The 20494-nt window shown below is 32.8% G+C and overlaps 2 protein-coding genes across 2 annotated transcripts in view; one reads left to right on the plus strand and one right to left on the minus strand.

Moving 5' to 3' along the window:
* The window catches only part of LOC128982372 (copper-transporting ATPase 1-like), a gene marked incomplete at its 5' end in the record, with an annotated part of 47388 nt that extends 38090 nt beyond the window's left edge, over window positions 1-9298 (plus strand). Inside the window, 2 exons of the mRNA XM_054401330.1 lie at window positions 2295-2462; window positions 6189-9298. Of these exons, the coding sequence (XP_054257305.1) occupies window positions 2295-2462; window positions 6189-6309 (289 nt within the window). The remainder of the gene's footprint in view (window positions 1-2294; window positions 2463-6188) is intronic.
* LOC128982376 (alpha-tocopherol transfer protein-like) lies at window positions 9285-20033 on the minus strand. Its single transcript, XM_054401334.1, has 7 exons — window positions 19970-20033; window positions 18300-18395; window positions 16744-16903; window positions 14233-14485; window positions 12382-12492; window positions 10442-10550; window positions 9285-9544 (listed from the first exon to the last, which is right to left on the minus strand). The coding sequence occupies exons 2-7, from the start codon at window positions 18370-18372 to the stop codon at window positions 9453-9455; spliced, it is 798 nt and encodes a 265-aa protein (XP_054257309.1). The 5' UTR covers window positions 18373-18395; window positions 19970-20033; the 3' UTR covers window positions 9285-9452.
* Window positions 20034-20494: the final 461 nt, after the last annotated feature.

The raw sequence follows: 20494 nt of genomic DNA on the forward strand, positions 1-20494 counted from the left end.
TTGGTTGAAATAAAACCTATTAAATAATAAATACAGTATCTACTGTAAACTATTAAGCAAGCTTATAAAATTAGAAAGTTCTACATAAGTTAACACTTATTTATTGTAACTAATTCTATTAATTAATGTCAAAATTATAATTCAGTCTGTTATTTTTAATTATATTCTATTTAAATAATAGAAAGATACTGGGAATTTACTCTTCTGTAAAATTGTTCTCTTTAAATAAGATATTAGCATTTCAAGAAGTTCTTGAAGGTTGTTTTGTTGCATTTATCAAGTTTTCATGGTGTACTTATATGATGACTGATCTTTCATGACTATTCAAATTACTATAACATTGATTATTCATGGATAAAGGTTATAAATTAAAACATAATTTATTTGTCATTATGTACACATTATACTTAGCATGTTGTCACACCTTGCTGATTAAGAGTACATTACTAAAGCTGATAGGATTCAATCCTTTTTAGATTGGACCATTTAAATTTTATTAGGTGGTAGATTTAATCCGCCATCGATGTTGCTATAATCTTGAAAATAACAACATTAACAGATCATTAAATAAAGTTTATGTATACTGTATCTATATCTGAGTTCTACCTCTCTAATGTATTTTTATAAACCCCAACAATGGATTGATTTTGTTTTGAAACATTTAAGTTCTATTTCAAATAAATGCTGAAAAACAGTCTGAAAATAAGATTTCCTAAATTGACATAAAAATATGTTTAACCTTTTGAGGGCTAGGCCAATGATTCGTATTTAGTAAGACTTTTTTGTTTGCCTTTTAATTCCTTTACCTGTTATTGAATTGTAACTGTATAGTAATGTTCTGATAGCATTATTTGAAACCAAAATCTCATAAAATCTAAAAACATCTAGTTTACTATGTGATATTGAATTTAACCTTGATTTAGTTGGATAAGGTAAAAAATGAAAAAATAAAATAGCCTTTTTTGGAAAAAAAACCTATTTGTCAGTAAAGCCTCAGTAACACCATTCAAGATCACTGTTGTAGTTCAGCTGAAAAATATCATCCAAATAGTCCATGACTAACTAGTGCTGCTATCTAGTAACGCATTGAACAACTTAGGTTGTAGCGCCGATGGGTCCGCCATCTGTTAGCGATTATTGACGTCTGCTTAAATACCAGCTTTTACTCAATATTCTCCAAGCACAGATAGCCGAGAAGGCTAGGGCATGTGTCTCTTGGCCAGTGGCATTTGTTTGCTCGAGTTCGATTTCCGTCCTGTGTAGCAAATAATTGGTGACCTGTGTGTTTGTAGCGATATACTACAACCACTGGGGCATAGTACGGTGTTCATAATCCTTGGATTATACATACACCTCGAATCATCGGATTGGGCGAATCTTTTAGCTAAGTGGTTGTTAGTGGAGAGTTGGAGAGTTGAGTGCCATGTACACAAACTGACCAAGGAAGTTGTCTACCCATGCCAGGAGAGTGAAGGATTTACCTGTCTGTGGTAGAGCTTAGTCGAAGTGAGAGTTGAGTGCCAGATACACAAACTGACCAAGGAAGTTGTCTTCTCATGCCAGGAGAGTGACGGGTTTACCTGTCTGTGGTAGAGCTTAGTTGAAGTGAGAGTTGAGTGCCATGTACACAAACTGATCAAAGAAGTTGTCTCCCCATGCCAGGAGAGTGACGGGTTTACATGTCTGTGGTAGAGCTTAGTTGAAGTGAGAGTTGAGTGCCATGTACACAAACTGACCAAGGAAGTTGTCTCCCCATGCCAGGAGAGTGACGGGTTTACCTGTCTGTGGTAGAGCTTAGTTGAAGTGAGAGTTGAGTGCCATGTACACAAACTGATCAAAGAAGTTGTCTCCCCATGCCAGGAGAGTGACGGGTTTACCTGTCTGTGGTAGAGCTTAGTTGAAGTGAAGAGTTGAGTGCCATGTACACAAACTGATAAATGGTTTAGTAAGATTTTTAAAGCTATTTTATTTAACACTTTACAGTTTTTGTTCTTCTGTCATTCAACATACATTTTGACGTTACAAATAGCTGCCCAATGTGCCCAATGTTGTGAAAAAGCAGTCAGTACTGCTTGCATTAGGAGATTGATTTAGAATCTTTGACATAGAGACATAGTTACCTGTGTGGTTTAGCTGTCAAATTTATTTCCACATCCTTCAAATAACATACAATTTACAACGGTTATAGACTCTTACATACATTGCAGATTTATTTAGACTATCCTTGCACCATGGGCTGATCAACAAATATTTTTGATTTTACTGTGAGCACTGAATTCATATTTATTTTTCAGGTGGCGAAAGCCGACACGGGAGTCCTTGACGACTTCGGAGTATCTCGCTGTGTTGGAAGCTCGCAACAAATGTAGTGCTGGGGAGACCGATCAGATATCCATTCATCGCGGAATCGATGACATAGAGCGACCTAATCTCTCACATTCCACCAGCAGTACATTCTCCAGGTATGGTCTTCTATATTTAATTAAATTATGAAAAACAAAGAGTAATAATGTGTAAAATATTAGATAACAACCCTTGAACCTTAATCACTCACTACCTGAGAATACCTCTATAGTTCTTAAGTGGTGAATTTATTACACACTAATAAAACATTTGCAAGTGTTTTGTTTTCTTAACAATCAATATTTTAAAACTAAATTGCCTTGTGAAATCATTGACCTCTAGTTAGTTTTAATAGCCATAACCATAGTCATTGTGTATTTATCAAAGTAATTTTCCTCAGATTATTCAGTTATATATATATAAAACATGCGTTATCTTAACTACCTAAAACGAGTCAGATAAGGGTAACTACATTAAAATCGTTCCTTATTTAAAATATTATTTGTCTTATGTTTTAGCAAATTTAACCTTGTAAAAAATTTATGATAAAAAAACAAACTATAAAAAATAATCTGAACAACAAATTACATGTAATAGCTTTATTGTTTAGATTTTGTTTCTATCAACTAATAAAAGAGAGTATAACTTTTAACAACAAAATCAACACATAATGAAATAGGTTCCAATTTAGTTTTCCTATGAAAAAAAAAATGGTTTTCATTAAACTTTAAAATTGAGACATCCAAGGTTGATATAAGATGTACTACCGTTTTACTAACAATAACAACAATATCTTTTTACCTGCTTCGATTCCAAACTTCTTGTTTAATAACATATCCTTCAAACAGTTTATTTTTAAACAAGTATCCTGGTAAGACTGAGGTCAGAGATTGTTCAAGTGTTTTGGTTGGTATGTCTGTAAAATATAAATACTCCTGAAATCTGATTTTGTTTTGTAGTAGACCCCATAAATATTTCTTCCTTGCCAACTTTTTGTGGGACAAGTAAAATAAAAGCTTGGGTATAACCATAGTTTTCCAAGTGACACTACTAACAATTAGTTGTGATAAATAGAACTCCCTCCTAGTATTTGTAGTATATATGTGGGATGCTGCTGGTGGGATGTTAGATGGTTAGAGTGCAGGAGTTTTGTCCCTGGGGCCGTGGTTCTAATCCTGCTTATCACCATATATAACCAGTGGTACAGCTCACTTTAATCTGTAGGTCCAAATATCAAGTAAAAAATGTGGGTTCCTTAGGCAAGATAAACTGGATTTTTATTCAAGACCCCGCTCTGTAAAAGGCCATGATATCATCTTTTCATAAACACGTTACATACTGATGTCAATTGTGCGGTCCCGTAAAGGTTCCCAACAAACAAATTATTACTATATTATAGAGTTTGAATTTCTCTTTCCAGGAGTCTTTCTGATCTTGATTTTCTAGTATCACGAGTTTTCTTCCTGTTAATCCCTCAGAAGGTATGGTTTGGCGTGGTTTGAATGCTGCTTGAAATTCCAAAACTTTTCTTATTTGAATCTGACGTTTGTTCATTAATCTGTGTGTAAGTTAATCTGTTACATGGCTTCAATTCACCTGCTTCATAGAGTTACTACCAATGGTTTGGACGTATCAGATCCATTACTCTATATTGTGATGGAATATTTTAAATCTGGTTTGTTTTTTATGCTTGAGGAGGTGGTTTTTATCAAGCACATATGAGCAGCAGTATTTTTGTTTTACGTCTGAAATTTACACTAGTCTGTGTAACTTTAGTGTGTACATTTTTCTAACCATATCCGTGGAATAATTACTACGTTTGTTGCTAAAGTTTGAACAAACAATCAAAATAGTCGATTTGCATTTTTTTCTAACTGTGGTTAATGATCAAAACTAGTTTGCTTGTTTTCTTAGTCCAAAACTTGATGTACTGTGCTACAAAAATTATATTTATGATTCAATGACTCACTCTTATGACTACAATGACTGGTTTTAATAGGTTAGTAGGCTTTGTGACAAACAAGAGATGTTTGATATCTTGTAGAATATCTAACTTTTGTTGATTAATATAGCCATAACTATTTTCAAAGGCATTTCAACACAAATTCACAAAATGGAAAACATATTTATTCGCCTAAATTTAAAATTCAAAAGTCAAACCCAAAACACTGAACTTAGTAAAATTGTAAAGAAGTTATTCTCTCAGCAATGGGTGGCGGCACTGCTTTGAATTTTGCTAGTTAAAATATACAGATTAAGGCAGTGAAACGGCACAATTTTGAAAAATCACAAATAATTAATTTAGAAAAAAGGATAGTTGTTTTAACATAAATCCTAAGTAGATGAGTGGAAATTAATTTTAGCTTTTGCATAACGTCTGCAATCGTTTTATAGCGCTTTGTCGTGCTAGTAGTGGCTTCAAAGTTATTAGCCCAAAGGAGGATAGCTTTCTTTGATGGCACGGGAGTCTATTGCGATAGACTGAACTCCTAACGGAAAGTGTGCTGAGCGCAAACCATAATATCCACGTTTTTGTAATATGCCTTTTACAGCAAACGCATGTTGAGCACTCGTACAACACTCCATGGCTACAGAGATTTCTACTTGTCTAGACGTCTATGGTCATTTCCCCCGTACTCTAATAGCCCTCAATACCTTGTCAGCTGGTATCAGAATCGTGCCGTTTCACTGCCTCACTCTGTATTTTGAAGTTTTGCTGTGGAACATCAACCAAAACCCTTGATATTTAAAAATTTGTTGTTGGCTAGATGGATACTAGAGTTTTTACTAGTTAGACGTTTGTTATTAACAACTTATATACTGTTGAAAAACTTCACTGTACGATTATAACACTTATGGAAAATGAAAGAAATGTATACCTCTATTTATGTTAGCAGTTAGCCTGTAGTTCTTTATTTCAATATTTTAGTAACAAAACCAGTCCTATTTAGTTCAACATTCTCATTTAAAATAGAATCCAAGTGGTTGGTTAGCAGGTGGATTGGTTTAGGATTATGGTTGTGATGTTGTTGGTTTGCATATCATAATAGCCACTAACTCCTTATCAGTACTGTTTTCTCTTGTTCTGCTATAGCTCACCCATCTCTCACTTTGATTACAAATGTCAACTACATTTTCATTATGAAAATAACCCTTTTCTCTATGGAGTTTTTTCATATTGTAACTGGGAGTTGAGTTAAGTCAAATCAATAGAATCAGTATTGAAAACAGGTTTAAAGGAAGGTAGAGTTATTTTATCTCTAATCTTCACCTAAAAATATTTACTAATCTTTAGATCCAACCAATCATTAAAAATCCATATTTTAGTCCCCGAACTGATGGACATAATGCAAGACTAAATTACTTAAACAATTTCAATCAAACAGCTCAAAACAATATTTTTGTTTAGACAACAACATCTATGTCCAAAACAATATTGTGTTGTTGGACATGTTTTGGTGGTAAGACACCAGTCACCTTCAGATACTTGTAAAGTTGGTCTGTGGGAAAAAGTTTTCTACTGACAAACTTGTCAAGTACCTGAAGCTGACGATGGTGTTTTAATACCAAAACATGTCCAACAACATACATATTGTTTTGATTTGTCTGACGGAAACTGTGTACATAATTTAGTCTTACATTTTTGAATACCTGGATTATAATCTGACGTTAATACTCCTCTTATCAAACTACACCATTGTTACATATATTTTCCTTAATTGGATTTTTGTTACTAACATTTGTCTATAAAACTCACCTACAACCAACATTTGTGCCTGGAATCTTCTTAAGACCATAAGAATTGAGATGGTTCATGCTAAAATGTATTTTTTCCTCTGCTGCAGGTTCTTTACTCGATCAAAGACCAATATCGAGGGTAGTCGGTTACTGAATGATGAAGAGGATGTAGATGATCTCAAGAGGATTCAGATCATCCCCTCCAACCACAACACGGCCTCTTGCTAAAACTACCACAACCAAACCTTAAAGTGCCTTAACCGACAACTTAGGTTTAATATGAACTGTATCGGAAAATATGTAATTTTTAGAAACAATTCCTACTATGTGATTTTGCCAGTAGATAAGTTTTAGGTCTTCCAAGATTTTATTTACTCATGAATTTAGCAACTGAAGTACAGTATACTATGAATAACGGATTTAAAATATTTTTATAGTTGTATTTTTTATTTACATAAAAATAACAGAGGTAAATATCATTTTTATCTTTATCGAATTATATAGTTAGTTTTTTTTTTATTTATAACCCAATGCTTATATTTTCATGTATCAATTCTTGTCTTCCACAAAATTTAAAAATATTAGGCCTTAGTGTTTAAAAAACGTAGTAAAATTGTACAAGTTTTATTTTGTTTTCTTAAACTATAGTGAACATTTGAAAGTCCTCCAATTCTACTGAAAAAAGTCTGGCTTTTTTCTAACTACAATCCTAACCATGGTAAAACACATTGGTAAAATAAAAACAAGATTTTAAAACTCAAAACCAAAAATCAACACATTATTTTTTTGGTTCTCACTGTTTCTCCTCTATCCCTTTACTAGTAAATAAATAGTATAAACAAGGCAGAAGTTAAATGATTGTTTAACTTATCAATCAATACTGTGTATCTATATCTATTTTTTTATTTTCTCATTAGAATAACGAATCATAAACTTATTAAATTGTAGCATAGACTAACCAGCACAAGTACACTTCTCATCCCATTGTAAATGTTGAAGCTCATTTTTCATGTCTAATTCGTGTCCGGTGACACTGATCGCTGGTGTCAATGAAATTTTGTTTCTATGAATGAATGATTTATTCCGTTAAATTTGCTACATAATACAAATGTTTTCAATTTTTACATCACCTACTAAGTTTTACAAACATAAAGTTGTTTTATTATTTTTCTATTATTAAATTTTTTTTATTTTAGGGTTAATTCTATGATTTGTGCGTTACTGTTTGGTTACATAACTATGAGATAAGTTATTGTTTATGATTAGATTGTTTTATTTGGTTAAACGAGGTTTTAAATTACTGAAATTACACGAAACAAATTTTAAACAAAATTCGACCTCTACAGTACATCGGAGAGAACATTGTCTTCAGCTGATCCATAAGAATGATAAATCTACTAAGGGAGTATGTTTTATCCATGGTTTTATGTAGGCCCACATATTAAAATTGTTTGTTCATCTATGTTTTGTAAGTTGGGGCTATTACAGTTAGGGCTATAGATTTAAAAATATCATAAAAGTTGTATTGCGCTTTAAAGTACTGAATATTAGTTTGACATTAACTAAATTTGTTATAAACTTTAATGAAATTCTAGACCTTTATTAATACAAGGAAATGTGGACCAAAATGATTGATAAAAAAATAATTTTAAGATACACCTATCAATAATGTTTTTTTGGTTATAAACTTATATCAAGAAGGAACAAAAATGTGTTTTATTTTGTTACTACTTTTAAGTAATCTATGTACTTTATTTGCTTATATCCTATTATAATATTGGCCCAAATAAGTAGATTTTGAGCCTTGTTGTTTTTATTTGTTCATTACAGCAGACACTACAAAAAAATTGTCGGTCAAAGTACTTTATTTTTAATGGAATTAAAACTTTGGTTATGTGTGAATATTTATTTATAGATGTATTATGCTCAATATTGTTATTTACTGTACAGCTGTAAAGCTATGAAACTGTTATAAACCGATGTTTTGTTTTATTTTTTAGATGTTTATATCTTGTTTTGTATTTCCAAAATACATTGTAATTTATTCAACTATCCAGAAAAGAGTACAATCTTGATTGTTGATCTTTCAACTTAACCATAAGATGGTTACATGTGAAGAAATATGTAAACATTAGAATTCTAGAGCTGCAGTATGTATATTTAACCTATTGAAGTCAGGTATTATTACATATATGAAATAACAATGAAAATATACTTGTGTGTCAACTTCTCAGTCCTAATGATTAATCAATCAGTTTTGTAAATAGATAGATATGTTTATATTCCTATTACCGTGCAGTTGTATAAATCATAGTATTATAAAAATATGAATATATGTAAAAAATTAGCTTATAAATAATTTTATGAAGTTATAAAATGATGTACTGATACAAATTACTTGATAGTTAACTATACCATAACTGCTTGTACAAATAAAAAAATAAAGTTACTTTTCTCAATTTTACAAAACATTTTTTTACTTAAATATTATTTGAAAATACACATTTTGTTTGATTTCATTGTTGGTGAAGTAGCATCTGGATCACTAAATCTAAGCTAAATGGTTCATGTTACCTTGCTTCGTCAAGTGATCCCATATTAATAAGTACACTACGGTATTTAAACAAACTATATATCAAAATAAACTTTAGAATCTCCTGTGTAAAATTATATAAACCAATATCTAATACAGTGATGTTTTCTGTTGAAACTTAGCAGTTATAGAAATTGATGCTCAAACGACTAGTCCTTTGCCAGTGGAGGAACTAGTTTTAGCGACTAGTCAATAGTCGTTTGCCAGATGCAGGGTTAATGTTTTTATACACTATTACTGCTTTGCATTTAGTATAAAATTCAATTATATTACCATCAAAGCTTTTGGTTGTTTGTTCTAATACATAATCAATTTTGCATCTGCAGAGAAGTTTCTGTGTCAAATTTCAATTCATTAAACCACTCTAAATTAATTTGCTAAAACCTCACGATTTTAACCCACTAGCATCCCTTATGAGCTCAGGCTTTGCCAACTAACACAAATACTTATTCTTTCTGAAATAATTGGATTTTTCACCCTCTTAATGTGTTAAAAATGTTTTCAGTCAGCTCTATTTGATGAGAAAATATAATTTTGAACACCTACATTGTACAGAGATAAACTCTATTTTATACTTGCAGGAAATAAACAAAAATAAAATAAATAAACATGATATAAAAATAAAACTTTAATTTTCAATATAGTGAATGTTAAAACATGTGTCATATAAATTCAATATATCACATTTTGATACCAGGCATTTTAGTAGCACAAATAAATCTTGATGCAAAAGCTTAAAATATTATTTTTCTCACCTACTTTACTTTTGATATAAATTTTATGAATTCCCCTTCTCTTTCATTGTCTTTAAGATATCCTCCTCTTGGGTGAATTTCTCTTTCAATTTACGAAGTTTTGCAGTATTTTCTTCTAAAAAATATATTAAATTATTAGTTATTTTCTTATAGAGGAGAGTGTTCTGGTCTGCTTATAACAGTTCTTAATGGAAACTATTTCCAACTGTTTTAATTAAAGGTTAACATTATCAACCATATTCCTCATCATATTCAAATTAAACCATAACCTTTTAGTGCACAAATGTGTGTAGTTTGATATACAAATGTAAATGTGGATTCCATTTGCTTATCAAAACCTTATGGAAGTTGTGGAATGATCAAAATAATGATGATAATAGTTTTGAAGCTAGTACCAACAATTAAAATATTGACCTCAACCTCCTGATTTGCTACTGGTTAGAGGGCCTACATATTACTGTACATTTGAGATCAGCACCGCAGAGCCATTGGTAGGAGTTCACAAAAAATCAAAACAGATGGCTGGACCACAGATAAAAAGAATGTCTGACAATGATAATTCTAGTTGTTGTCCTTCTTTTAAATCAGCTCACAAGTTGTTGATTATTATGATTTTTTAAGGAAATATTTGTATGAATAGGATTTCTAATATGGATAAATAATTTTTGAATGCAAATACAATTTTACATATTATTAGTATTTTGGATATTTCTCTGTTAAGTTTATTTTTGTAAGCTTGTAATCTAATATATTTACTGTAAATCACCTTATTACAATTTCCTCATAGATTACTCCATGGGGAACTTGAATGGGGTCATAAAAAAGGCATGCATAGAGATGGCGTAATAAAAATGCCCCAAAAAATACTTACCGTAATTACATATTACTGATGAAATAGGTGAATACCAACTAGGTTAATTATTGTTACGTTTCAGCTAGTGTTTACCCCTTTTGAAAAGTATAATATTTGCTTCTTCTTTTTTCATGGTTTTGAAAACAAACCTCAACTAACCGTTTATAGCAGAAGAGGGTCCCAAATATCCGCCATACTCTTCAGGCAAACAACTCTTAGGGACATGTTCATACAACTTTTCCATATCGCCTGATCTGTAGATATGAGTCTAAAAATAAAATTTTAAGCTATAATTGTTTTTACATAAATTGTAGAATGATATCAGCAAATACATGTCTCTTTAGTTGACACAAAAATAGATACCAAGAAATTCAATAATTAACACTTTTGTAAATATGATTAGTAAATACATTGCCACCAAGTACGATCTGCTACTTAGAAAATATGTAACCGTTGGAAATAATTTAAGTATAGAAACATTCAAAAATGCATACAATATATTTAACTTTATATATTCCTAAAGATTGACATCTCCAAGTTAATATATCCCAATTAGCATCATACAAAAACTTGGTTCTTGGATCTCAAAAACGTGGTTTCCTCTATATACTCCTTGGTGTCAGCAAGTTATTTATTCTTTATTAAATAATATAATACAGTAGATCTTGACTATCCAACCTAAAATAGCTGACACATGGTTGGATAAGACAGAAAAATAAAGGGAATGGTAAAAACTTTGTATACAAAATTGATAATTAGGTTAATATAACAAAATAAGTACATTTTAATCAAACAATTTTTTGTTCTGAAGCATTAATCACAAATTAAAGAATTAACAAGAAAGGAAAAAATCCTATTCCTGGAACAGTTGTCCACTCAGCTCTGGGTCTCCACTTACTCTAAGAAGGCTAAGATGCTAGGGGCAACTGAGAGGTACATAGGTACATCATAGGTACATAGGTAAAAGTTGGCAAACATGTGGTATTTTAACATATGGTATACAGCATGTGAAAACAAAGAGAAAGTATAATCAAGTGCAAGCACCTAAAGCTTGACGCGTATCTTCCGAGCACAGTCGAAGGCAATAAATGGGTTCTCTTGACATACCTGCCACAGTGCAAAGTCATGCTACATGTAAATGTAACATGATCTTATGGTACATTATTGTCTTCAGAGAGAATCAAATGAAGCAGAAAATTAAATAGCTTAACATCAGATAGAATTTTTTTGATATTTTTTTTGTGGGGAGGAGGTAAAAATGCATTTACACACACTGAGATGCTCAATCTTAGTGTGCCGGACTGCTGCAGGCTCATTATCCCCGACTTCTGGTTAAAAAAACCCCTCATCTCCTAGGACACTAGCCTGGAACTGTTTAGCACATTTCTTCAGGCTAGGCCTTTTCAACTATACCACTAGGACTTTTCTTCTTGTCTTCCGTAGCCCGAAACTACCACTATGTAGCTATGTTATAGCTGTGGTAAACTAGTTCCAGGTGCCCTCTCCCTGGAGCATAGCTCCAACGATGTTGTTGGAATGATGTCAACGCAGATCTCAGAGATCAAAGAGGCTCGGCAGAAATGCCATCTGTCGCAAAAGAAGGTGTGCTCAGCCATGTCTGCAATGGCGGAACAGTACATACAGTCCGAGCTGGCATCCTTCCCCTTTCTGTGTCAAAAGGCCCGGAAGCACCCATGACCCGACAAAAATTGGGTCACAAAATACTCTACATCACCATGCTCCCGTTCCACTCATGGTCGCATGCTAGGTATTGCCTGTTGTTCTAATATTCCCTAGACTCTGTGTCCCATTCGAACTGCCAGTGGTTGAAACTGCAAATGGAAGACGGATAATGATCAGTTAGTAGAGACTACTGTATCCACCATAATGTTGAAACTGGAAAGGTAATTTGACTAAATTATTCTTTGACATCTCTATTCATTGCTTTCACCAGCACCATGAAGTAAAGCATCAGAGCTTTCATGTACCATACCTACTGTTTTGAAAAATAAAATAATATTCATATGTAACATTCTTACTTGACTACAATCTATTTGCCGTCTTAACTGGTGGCAGTTGATGCTATTAAATTAACTTACTCGTTTTAGTAGATCCATATTAATGAAAGGTTTTGCAGTTTTCATCATTATGTCCACCACTGGAGAAGCATTGACCAAGTAGACATTCTGAATCTTCAATGGAATCCCCTCCTATAGTTATAGAAATAATTTAATTGTAGGTGTTAGCCTCCGGATTGCCAAATAATATTAGAAAAGGTTTAAATACCTGCTATTAAGCAATCCAATGTTGTTGTTAGCACAATTAGTTTCGGTGTCTGTGTGACACCATCATCAGGCTGTACAAAGACAGTTTTCTTTCTTCATACGAAGAGCGTCATATAATTTACACGAAAATAATAAATAAACATTTAAACACGACACAAACACGAATATGAGACATTTATAGTAACTGATCAGTTAAGAAAAAAGACGACGCTAACCCGGCAGAGTTTGAGTTTTGACTATATACACTGGAGTCTACACTTTGAGTCCGGACTCAAACTCCGCCGGGTTAGCGTCGTCTGTTTTCTTAACTGATCTGTTACCATAAATGTCTCGTATTCTTGTTTGTGTCGTGTTTATTTATTATTTTCGTGTAAATTATATGACGCTCTTCGTATGAAGAAAGAAAACTGTCCTTATACAGCCTGATGGTGTCACACAGGCTTCGAAACTAACTAGTTGTGCTAACAACAACATTGGATTGCTTAATAGCAGGTATTATTAAACCTTTTCCAATTAGAAATAATGTTAATTAAATGTGATTAAATACGACTATTTAAAAAATACTACTACTCTCGTCTCTTATTTGCACTGTGAACTGTTAAATATATGTCTATCAGTTAGTTCTTTATGCTTTTTGGTTCTTATGATTGCAATTAAAGTTTGAGAAACTGTTTTAAGTATACCTGGGAAGGTTTCTATCTGTTCTTCATTTTTTAAATCTGTTAGTGCTCTGTACCATGGCTGCTTTTGTAAATGGTCCCTGGACCAAGGGTGTAAGAGGTTTTAGGTTTGATGGAAGCCCAAGGAAGATTAAAATTCCCCTGCGAGCAAGGAAGGTGGGGAAGGGGGCTCAAATAGCTCTTGGTCCTAAAGCGGGTCACATGCAAACCGAGGGATTGCTCTATCCATGGGCTCTTAAAGACCATGAACGTTGCTGTATTATTTGTCTTTGACGTTCCCTGTAACTGATCGACTCCCACTTGGGTGAGTAGATCTATGTATTGGTATTGACACCTGATAGACAATATAGAAACTAAAATTGTCATGATTGATCATGCGTCGTCAGCGTCGAAACTATAAGAGGAGGTGTAACTTGTATGAATTTAAAACCCCTTGATTGATAAGGATCGAAGTGTCAAGTATGAGGTAAATTTGTAATTCCCTGGAAATCAACATCCAATATTACTCATCATTGCAACATTTAGAGTTGACACAAGTCAGTTATAATATTTAATTATTTATTTGCGTGTGTGTGTATGTGTATTGTTTTAAGACTTTGACAAATCCATCCTCATTTTATAGATCAATACTGACGTTTCTGTGATGTATGATAATGGACTCCAGTAGTTTTAATATAAAAGCGTACAGCTATAATTTAAAGTCACTGATAGTTTGATAGAGCAAGTAAAAATAATTTTGTTGACTCCCTTTATCTGAGTCAAACAAATGAATATTAATAGAACAGTTTACTCGATCATCAATGTAGACGTGGTCATGGCAACTTGCAAGTGAGAGGTCTAAGTCTCCCTGATATAAGTATACATTTTTTTAATAACTAAAATTTGCCTGGAAAGACCTTATCGTTGACCCCTGAAGAATGATGCCTGTTTGCCGTCCTCAAAACAACCTTTGAGTGTGGTAGATTCAATGTACGTACATGCTTACCTGCAAGTAGTTGCTGGTTTTCTTGATACCACTGGGACTGAACTTGAGGATGTGGCCTGTGGTGAGGGTGGAGATGTCAAAGATGACGACATGGCCAGGTCCTAAGTCTTCATCTATCAAGCTAGCCTCCAGAGTCATAACAAAGTACTTCATCTGAGCAATCATGTCATAGTTCTTGGTGTCTGAGGTGAGTGCATGACTGATCAGAATTTTGCAACCCTCAGGGGTTGGTTTGGGGCATATGAAGGTTTCACTGTAATAGCCAAAAGGAAAAATTAAGATAATATCTCAAACATCAGTCTCACCTTGTCACTTTATGTCAACACTCCACACTACTCATAATATGTAATGCTACAACTCTATTGTACGAGTATTTTATTTTGTAAATTTCAAACCTTCTGTCATACTTGTTGAAGATCTAATGTCCATGAAAATATTGTTTCAAATGTATCTGAATTTGGAACAGATGGTATTATTTTATATGTAAAATAATATTATGTGATTGTTCCAATGTTGTAAATAGTTGGTTTCAGTCTCCCATTTTTATCAGTAAATAAAAATCATTTTCAAGTCTAATGTTTCCCACTAGTTTATCCCTTCCTACTGTAGAGTGTAACAGGTTATGGGCTACTAAATTGAGGATAAGGTTGACTTGGAATGGAAGAATGCTTTGTTAAGTGTCAAATCTAAGCTGATCTCCACTTTTGAAAGAAGGACTTAATGATGAAAATCACCTAGAGTTCCTAGGTATTTCTATTGATAAATGTCATCAGGGTCTTAAGCTCTATCAATCGAAGTTGATTGAGAAAATAATCCATAAATTCGGGATGGAAAATACAAAACCGGTATCTTTGCCAATACTTCAGTTGGTAAAAAGTGACAAATGCTATACCAATTTGCCGTACAAACAACTTCTTGGAAGCTTAATATGCTGGGAACTAGACCTGATCTTTGTTATTCAGTTACATACTTCAGCATTTTTCAAAATTGTTTTGATTTCACACTGGAACCATCTGTAAAGTATTGTAAGATATTTGATTGGAACAAAGTATTTATCTCTTATGTACACTAAAGAACACTCAACAGGAAGGGAAACACAATGCTACAGCGACTATGATTTTGCAAATGACGTTAAAGAAAGAAAAAAATGGCTACACATTTAAGGTATTCGATAATACAGTTGCATGGAAAACAAAGAAACAACCTGTTGTAGCTTTATCTAGTTGTGAAGCTGAGTACATCGCTTTAGCAATTTGTGCTACTGAATGTGTTTTTATCTCCCGCTTGATGTCTGAAATGTTGTTTATAGAAGTGTTACCAGTATTGGTTTATGAAGATCATGCATCAAGATCCACGACTCTGGAGACAAAGAGATCAAAACACGGCCACGACTCTGGAGACAAAGAGATCAAAACACGGCCACGACTCTGAGACAAAGAGATTAAAACACAAGTTGGTGATTTTTTTTTAAAGAGCTATCAATTGCCAAGTTTAAAAAGTTCAGAAAAGAACTGGGACTTTTCTAAAAGTTTATTTAATCAGTTATGTTTGTTTAATTTGAATTGGATTGAAGAATTGTAGGGGAGTGTTGAAGATCAATTCTAATGTCCATGAAAATTGTTTCAATGTATTTGAAATTGGAACAGATGGTATTATTTCAAGTGTTAAATAATATTAAGTGATTGCTCCAATGTTGTAAATAGTTGGTTTCAGTCTCCCAATTTTTTAAGTAAATTAAAATCATGTTCAAGTCTAAAGTTTCCCACTATGTCATTCCTTCCTACTGTAGAGTGTAACAATACTGTTGTTATTTACGATGATTAAGGCCTGCCCAAACTGCGGGGGTACGCGGTCTACGGTATGGGTATTTATACCGCCTTGACAGATACACCGGTAGCTGTATTGTAGGGTGCCCACACTGGCGCAGTACAGAGATCAGTTGACATGCTGCTATTTCAATTTACAACTGCTCTATACTGAGAATATGCATACCGCTGAAATACCGTGCAGCAAAAATAGGGAATGCAGCTTTTTTGTGGTACGAGGGTAAATTGTACGGCGCTGGTGGCGGTATACCGCACCAGTGTGGGCGCTCCCATTAGCTCACATGGTGTTAAAATACCTGGCGGTTTACCCGTACCGCATACTGCGGCAGTTTGGGCTGGCCTTTAAGTTGGATAACATAATTTTTAATCATTATAATCAATTTTTAACATAACATTCGGAGGTGAGCATTTTTTGTACACTTTTCAAACTTATCTAACAGAAACATTTTATTACAGCCCATATAGTCATATAAGAGTGTAGGATTGTACGAAGTTCGGTTATTGCCTTTATTTTTTGCATAAATTTTACTCATCATAGTATAAATTTAATGAGAGATGATGACAGCATGCAGTTCTTTACTCTTTTCATGATTCTTGACAATTTTTGTAAAAGTTTGTATCATAAATATAGCTAACTTTACGTTTATAATGCGGTACCGGTAAATATAATAATGTTAAAACTTACAAAACATTTCTAATGTTAGTGAGAGAATCATTGTCAATGTCACGATCTTTGAATAGAGCTTCATAACCATTGAGTCTATGTGAGTAATAGTTGAAGATAAGTCTCTTTGCTGTTTCTAGGTCTTCATTTGCCACATGAGCAAACAGCTTCAAATCTGCATCTGATAGAAAGAAAATATTGAAAAGAATAAGGTACAGTGGAATCTCAACTAAGGGTCACTCTTTTATCATCAAACCTCTGTTTTCAACGCCTCTAAATGAATGTTTCAAAATTTTTAACCTAGGGATTTGCTACTCTAAAGTTTTATCATATTAAAGGAGTAAACCAATGAATGTATACAACACTTGAATGTATAATAAGTACTCAAAATGTCTACTCCTGTAATCCCTGATAGTATATATACGAGTATGCAGGGCAGGGTGTCCCATGAAGAGATTTTAATTTTTGAATTGATATACTAGACATATCGATTCAAACATGCTGCAAACTTGAAACTCTAAAGTTATAATAAATACATGTGTAAGAAATACCCCCCAGTCTCATTTAGTTCTGATCAATCGTAAAAAAAACTGCATAGCAACAAAATGACAACAAAATAATCGAAAAAGGTTTTCTAGCAGTGTACTATAAAAATGCATAGCAATTAATGGACATCAGTTTGAATGAATGTTATTGATTCAAATTGATTTAAAATATGATTTAGGTATCGGTGCCTATCTATTTAATTAATGTACTTTTATTTACTTAATTAACACTGTACGTAGACAAATCAAGACATAATTTGAATGGTTCACAAAAATGCACCATTTATTTTATGTTTTTCCATTTGGTTCCGATTGGTCAGAATCAAGGGGAACTTGAGGGTGTTTCACGTTTCTTGTAAAAATATGTCTAGCAATGAATAAAAAATATACAGCTAAAAAGGCCTACTACTCTTAAAGAGTTTTATTCTTTTTTAAATTTTTGTGGTTTGGTACATTCATTCTCTTTCTGTGTGCTTTATTGCCTATTTTCAAAGGTTTCCAAGAATAGCATTATCAATCAATATCAGTTTAAAATGGATTCTTTCAACTTTGTGATCACTTTTAACATACATATTTTAATAATTTTTTCATTGCTATGTAAATTGGGATATTGCTTAATGATGAACTGAAAATGTTTAGTTATATATAGAAATATCTATTGAATGTCAACATTAGGTTAGATCAAAGCAAAGTGCTAAGTGCTTATACGGTGTCAGAAAAGCTTTGAAATACCAGCTATAAACAATCAATTAATCTATAGAGATATATTTTAAATGAATCCAACTTTGATAATTTACTATACACATACTATATTACGGCCTGAGTTATGCTCTATTTTGTCAGTTTGAATAGAAATAATAGATAATCAATTTATGAATCATTAAAAAGGCACTCATCTACCCAAAAAAGACATGTTAGATGGAAAATTAGGACATACAATATGTCAGCATCAAATTATAATCCGTTTTCCTGTACAATTCATGATTATTATGACAATGACTTTAATTATACATATTATATTATGTGTTTTACCTGGTGTTTCTGGGATTTCACTTTGTTCATTGATCCATTCCTTGAGAGCAACAACAGTTTTGTCTAACTCCATGGTTACCCAAACCTGGACAAAACCTTTAACAACCATATTTGTTTGTAAGAGTACACAGGATGTTGACAAACTGTATTACAGGGGTATATGTACTTGCATTGTCTACTATTACTAAAATGCTTATTGCATTCGATCTAATATTCAATTGATAAAAGAAACAGGTAAATTAGAGTTACAATGCATTCATAAATATGTAATATTGCTTGTATTTCCTTTTATACAGTGTTTCCATGTACCAATCAGCCTGTTTTATGACCGTGCTGTACTGTACTGATTTTCACATAAAGTATTCTTTGATAATATTTTTCCAAACGAGTGTTCACTATTAAGAATAAGAATATTGTATTGGTATTGACCAAGTAGTTACATTTAGGAACAGTTGTCAAGCTATCCTTCCACGCCGACAGAAAAACGTCATCTACCAAGCAGGCGTTGAACATATCCAACAGTAGTTTTGGATTGTACTTAACAACGAGCTTGAGGATTTCCGCAAGAATGCCATCAGGACCTCTTTGATTTCTCAGGAATCAGACTGCGGATGAAAGTTCCTCTTACCAAAAGGCTGGGAACTTAGTTTCCTTATTAACATTTGTACACATGCTAACATAGTTCTATCTTCTCCTTAGGACGTAGTATTTTTGTAATTAACTTATAGTCAGCAGGTATCAGCATTGTCTATTTCAGTTTAGACATATATTTCAGCTAAGTATTATTTTTACTTTTGCAGCTATAAGACATAAAACAGGTATATAATTTGAATGAAAAATTATCTATTAATTTTTTTTAAGTATTCAAACTCAACCATTCAATATTTATTACATTTCTCTAAACTAAAGCTTAAAAGATAAATCCCGTGAGATTTGCATTTAAAATATGTAAACCTTAAAAATATTTTTATAAAACTACCCATTTTCATTCAATTAGAAATTTAAATTTAATGTGTCATGTGTCTGCCATTTTATTATTTTTTCTGGAAACTGGCATTTATTTTTAAAAGACTTTTTTTTAATTCCAACCGAATAAAAAAGCCCATAAATTAATAATAAATTACGATGATCTAGTAGGCAAAATACCATAACGGTGAATAAAGACTGATACTCAGATAAGATCGAGACAATAGTATACTTATTATTTTTACGGTTTTACTTGTCTAATACAATGTAAAACTAGTGCACATCAATCAATTTGTATCAATCATTTTATCAATCATTAAGATGGGATACCCCTATTTTTGTCAAACCATACGAGTTGTTAGTGCTCAGTTAGTGTTAGCGTCTAGCGAGTTGTTGAAAGATAGCTATCAATTTATTTTAACTTGTTTTACCTATCTGATGTATAAAAAGTAAATCCGTTGAAAACCCCTACACTTCACAACTGAATTCAAACCAAAACAGTAGTTCATTATTATTTATATCCAGATAACTGAAAAAAAGAAGTTGTAAAACTAGTCACAGTGTTTGATTAAGCAATGAAGTGCATTTTTTACATTCTTGAAAATCGTTTAAAAAGCAAGTTTGCCATAAACCATTAAACATGACGACATCGTAATAGTCCTTACAATCGTAATGTGATGGGACCAGAACCAATTGCAACATACCTGCTCGTTCAGGGCGATGCACAAGTGTCAAGAGAGAATCGATAAATGTTACTCTTCTACGTTCTACGAGTACTTACATAGAGAGATAAGTTACATCAGGTTTGCGGTCGAAAGTGATCCAAAGGTTTTGAATATCCAGACCATCTACTGCGGCTGATATATAACACCACGTTTGCAATGTTCTTGCATTTCGTTCCTTTCATGTGTGGATGATTAACTAATGAGTGTATCAGTAAAAAATGTTTTACGCCACACTACAATGTTTTGGCGAACTTCCCACGCAAGGATTTAGTCCAGAAAACAGCTGTTTGTCGTCAGCTTAAACAAATGGGGTTTCATTGCGTACTACTGTACTGTAACGAATTTTACGCAAGACTGCATTATTTTGACGAACTTCCCACGCAAGGATTTAGTCCAGAAAACAACTCTTTGCCACCAGCTTAATCAAATGGGGTTTCATTGCGTACTACTGTACTGTAATGAGTTTTACCGGACACCAATCAGCTGATTATACTGTATTTAGGT

Source organism: Macrosteles quadrilineatus, unplaced genomic scaffold (assembly GCF_028750875.1).
Source record: "Macrosteles quadrilineatus isolate MER2022 unplaced genomic scaffold, UCM_ALF_1.0 Scaffold_226__1_contigs__length_155321, whole genome shotgun sequence".
Lineage (NCBI taxonomy): Eukaryota > Metazoa > Arthropoda > Insecta > Hemiptera > Cicadellidae > Macrosteles > Macrosteles quadrilineatus.

Bases quoted from the DNA above. Each gene is read 5' to 3' on its own strand.
- LOC128982376 (XM_054401334.1), bottom strand. From the start codon at position 18,372: ATGGAGTTAGACAAAACTGTTGTTGCTCTCAAGGAATGGATCAATGAA. The intron at 14,486-16,743 runs GTAAGTTTTAAC...TGGCTATTACAG, and splicing joins ACTAACATTAGAAATGTTTT to TGAAACCTTCATATGCCCCA. The intron at 12,493-14,232 runs GTAAGCATGTAC...CTATAACTATAG, and splicing joins AAACCAGCAACTACTTGCAG to GAGGGGATTCCATTGAAGAT.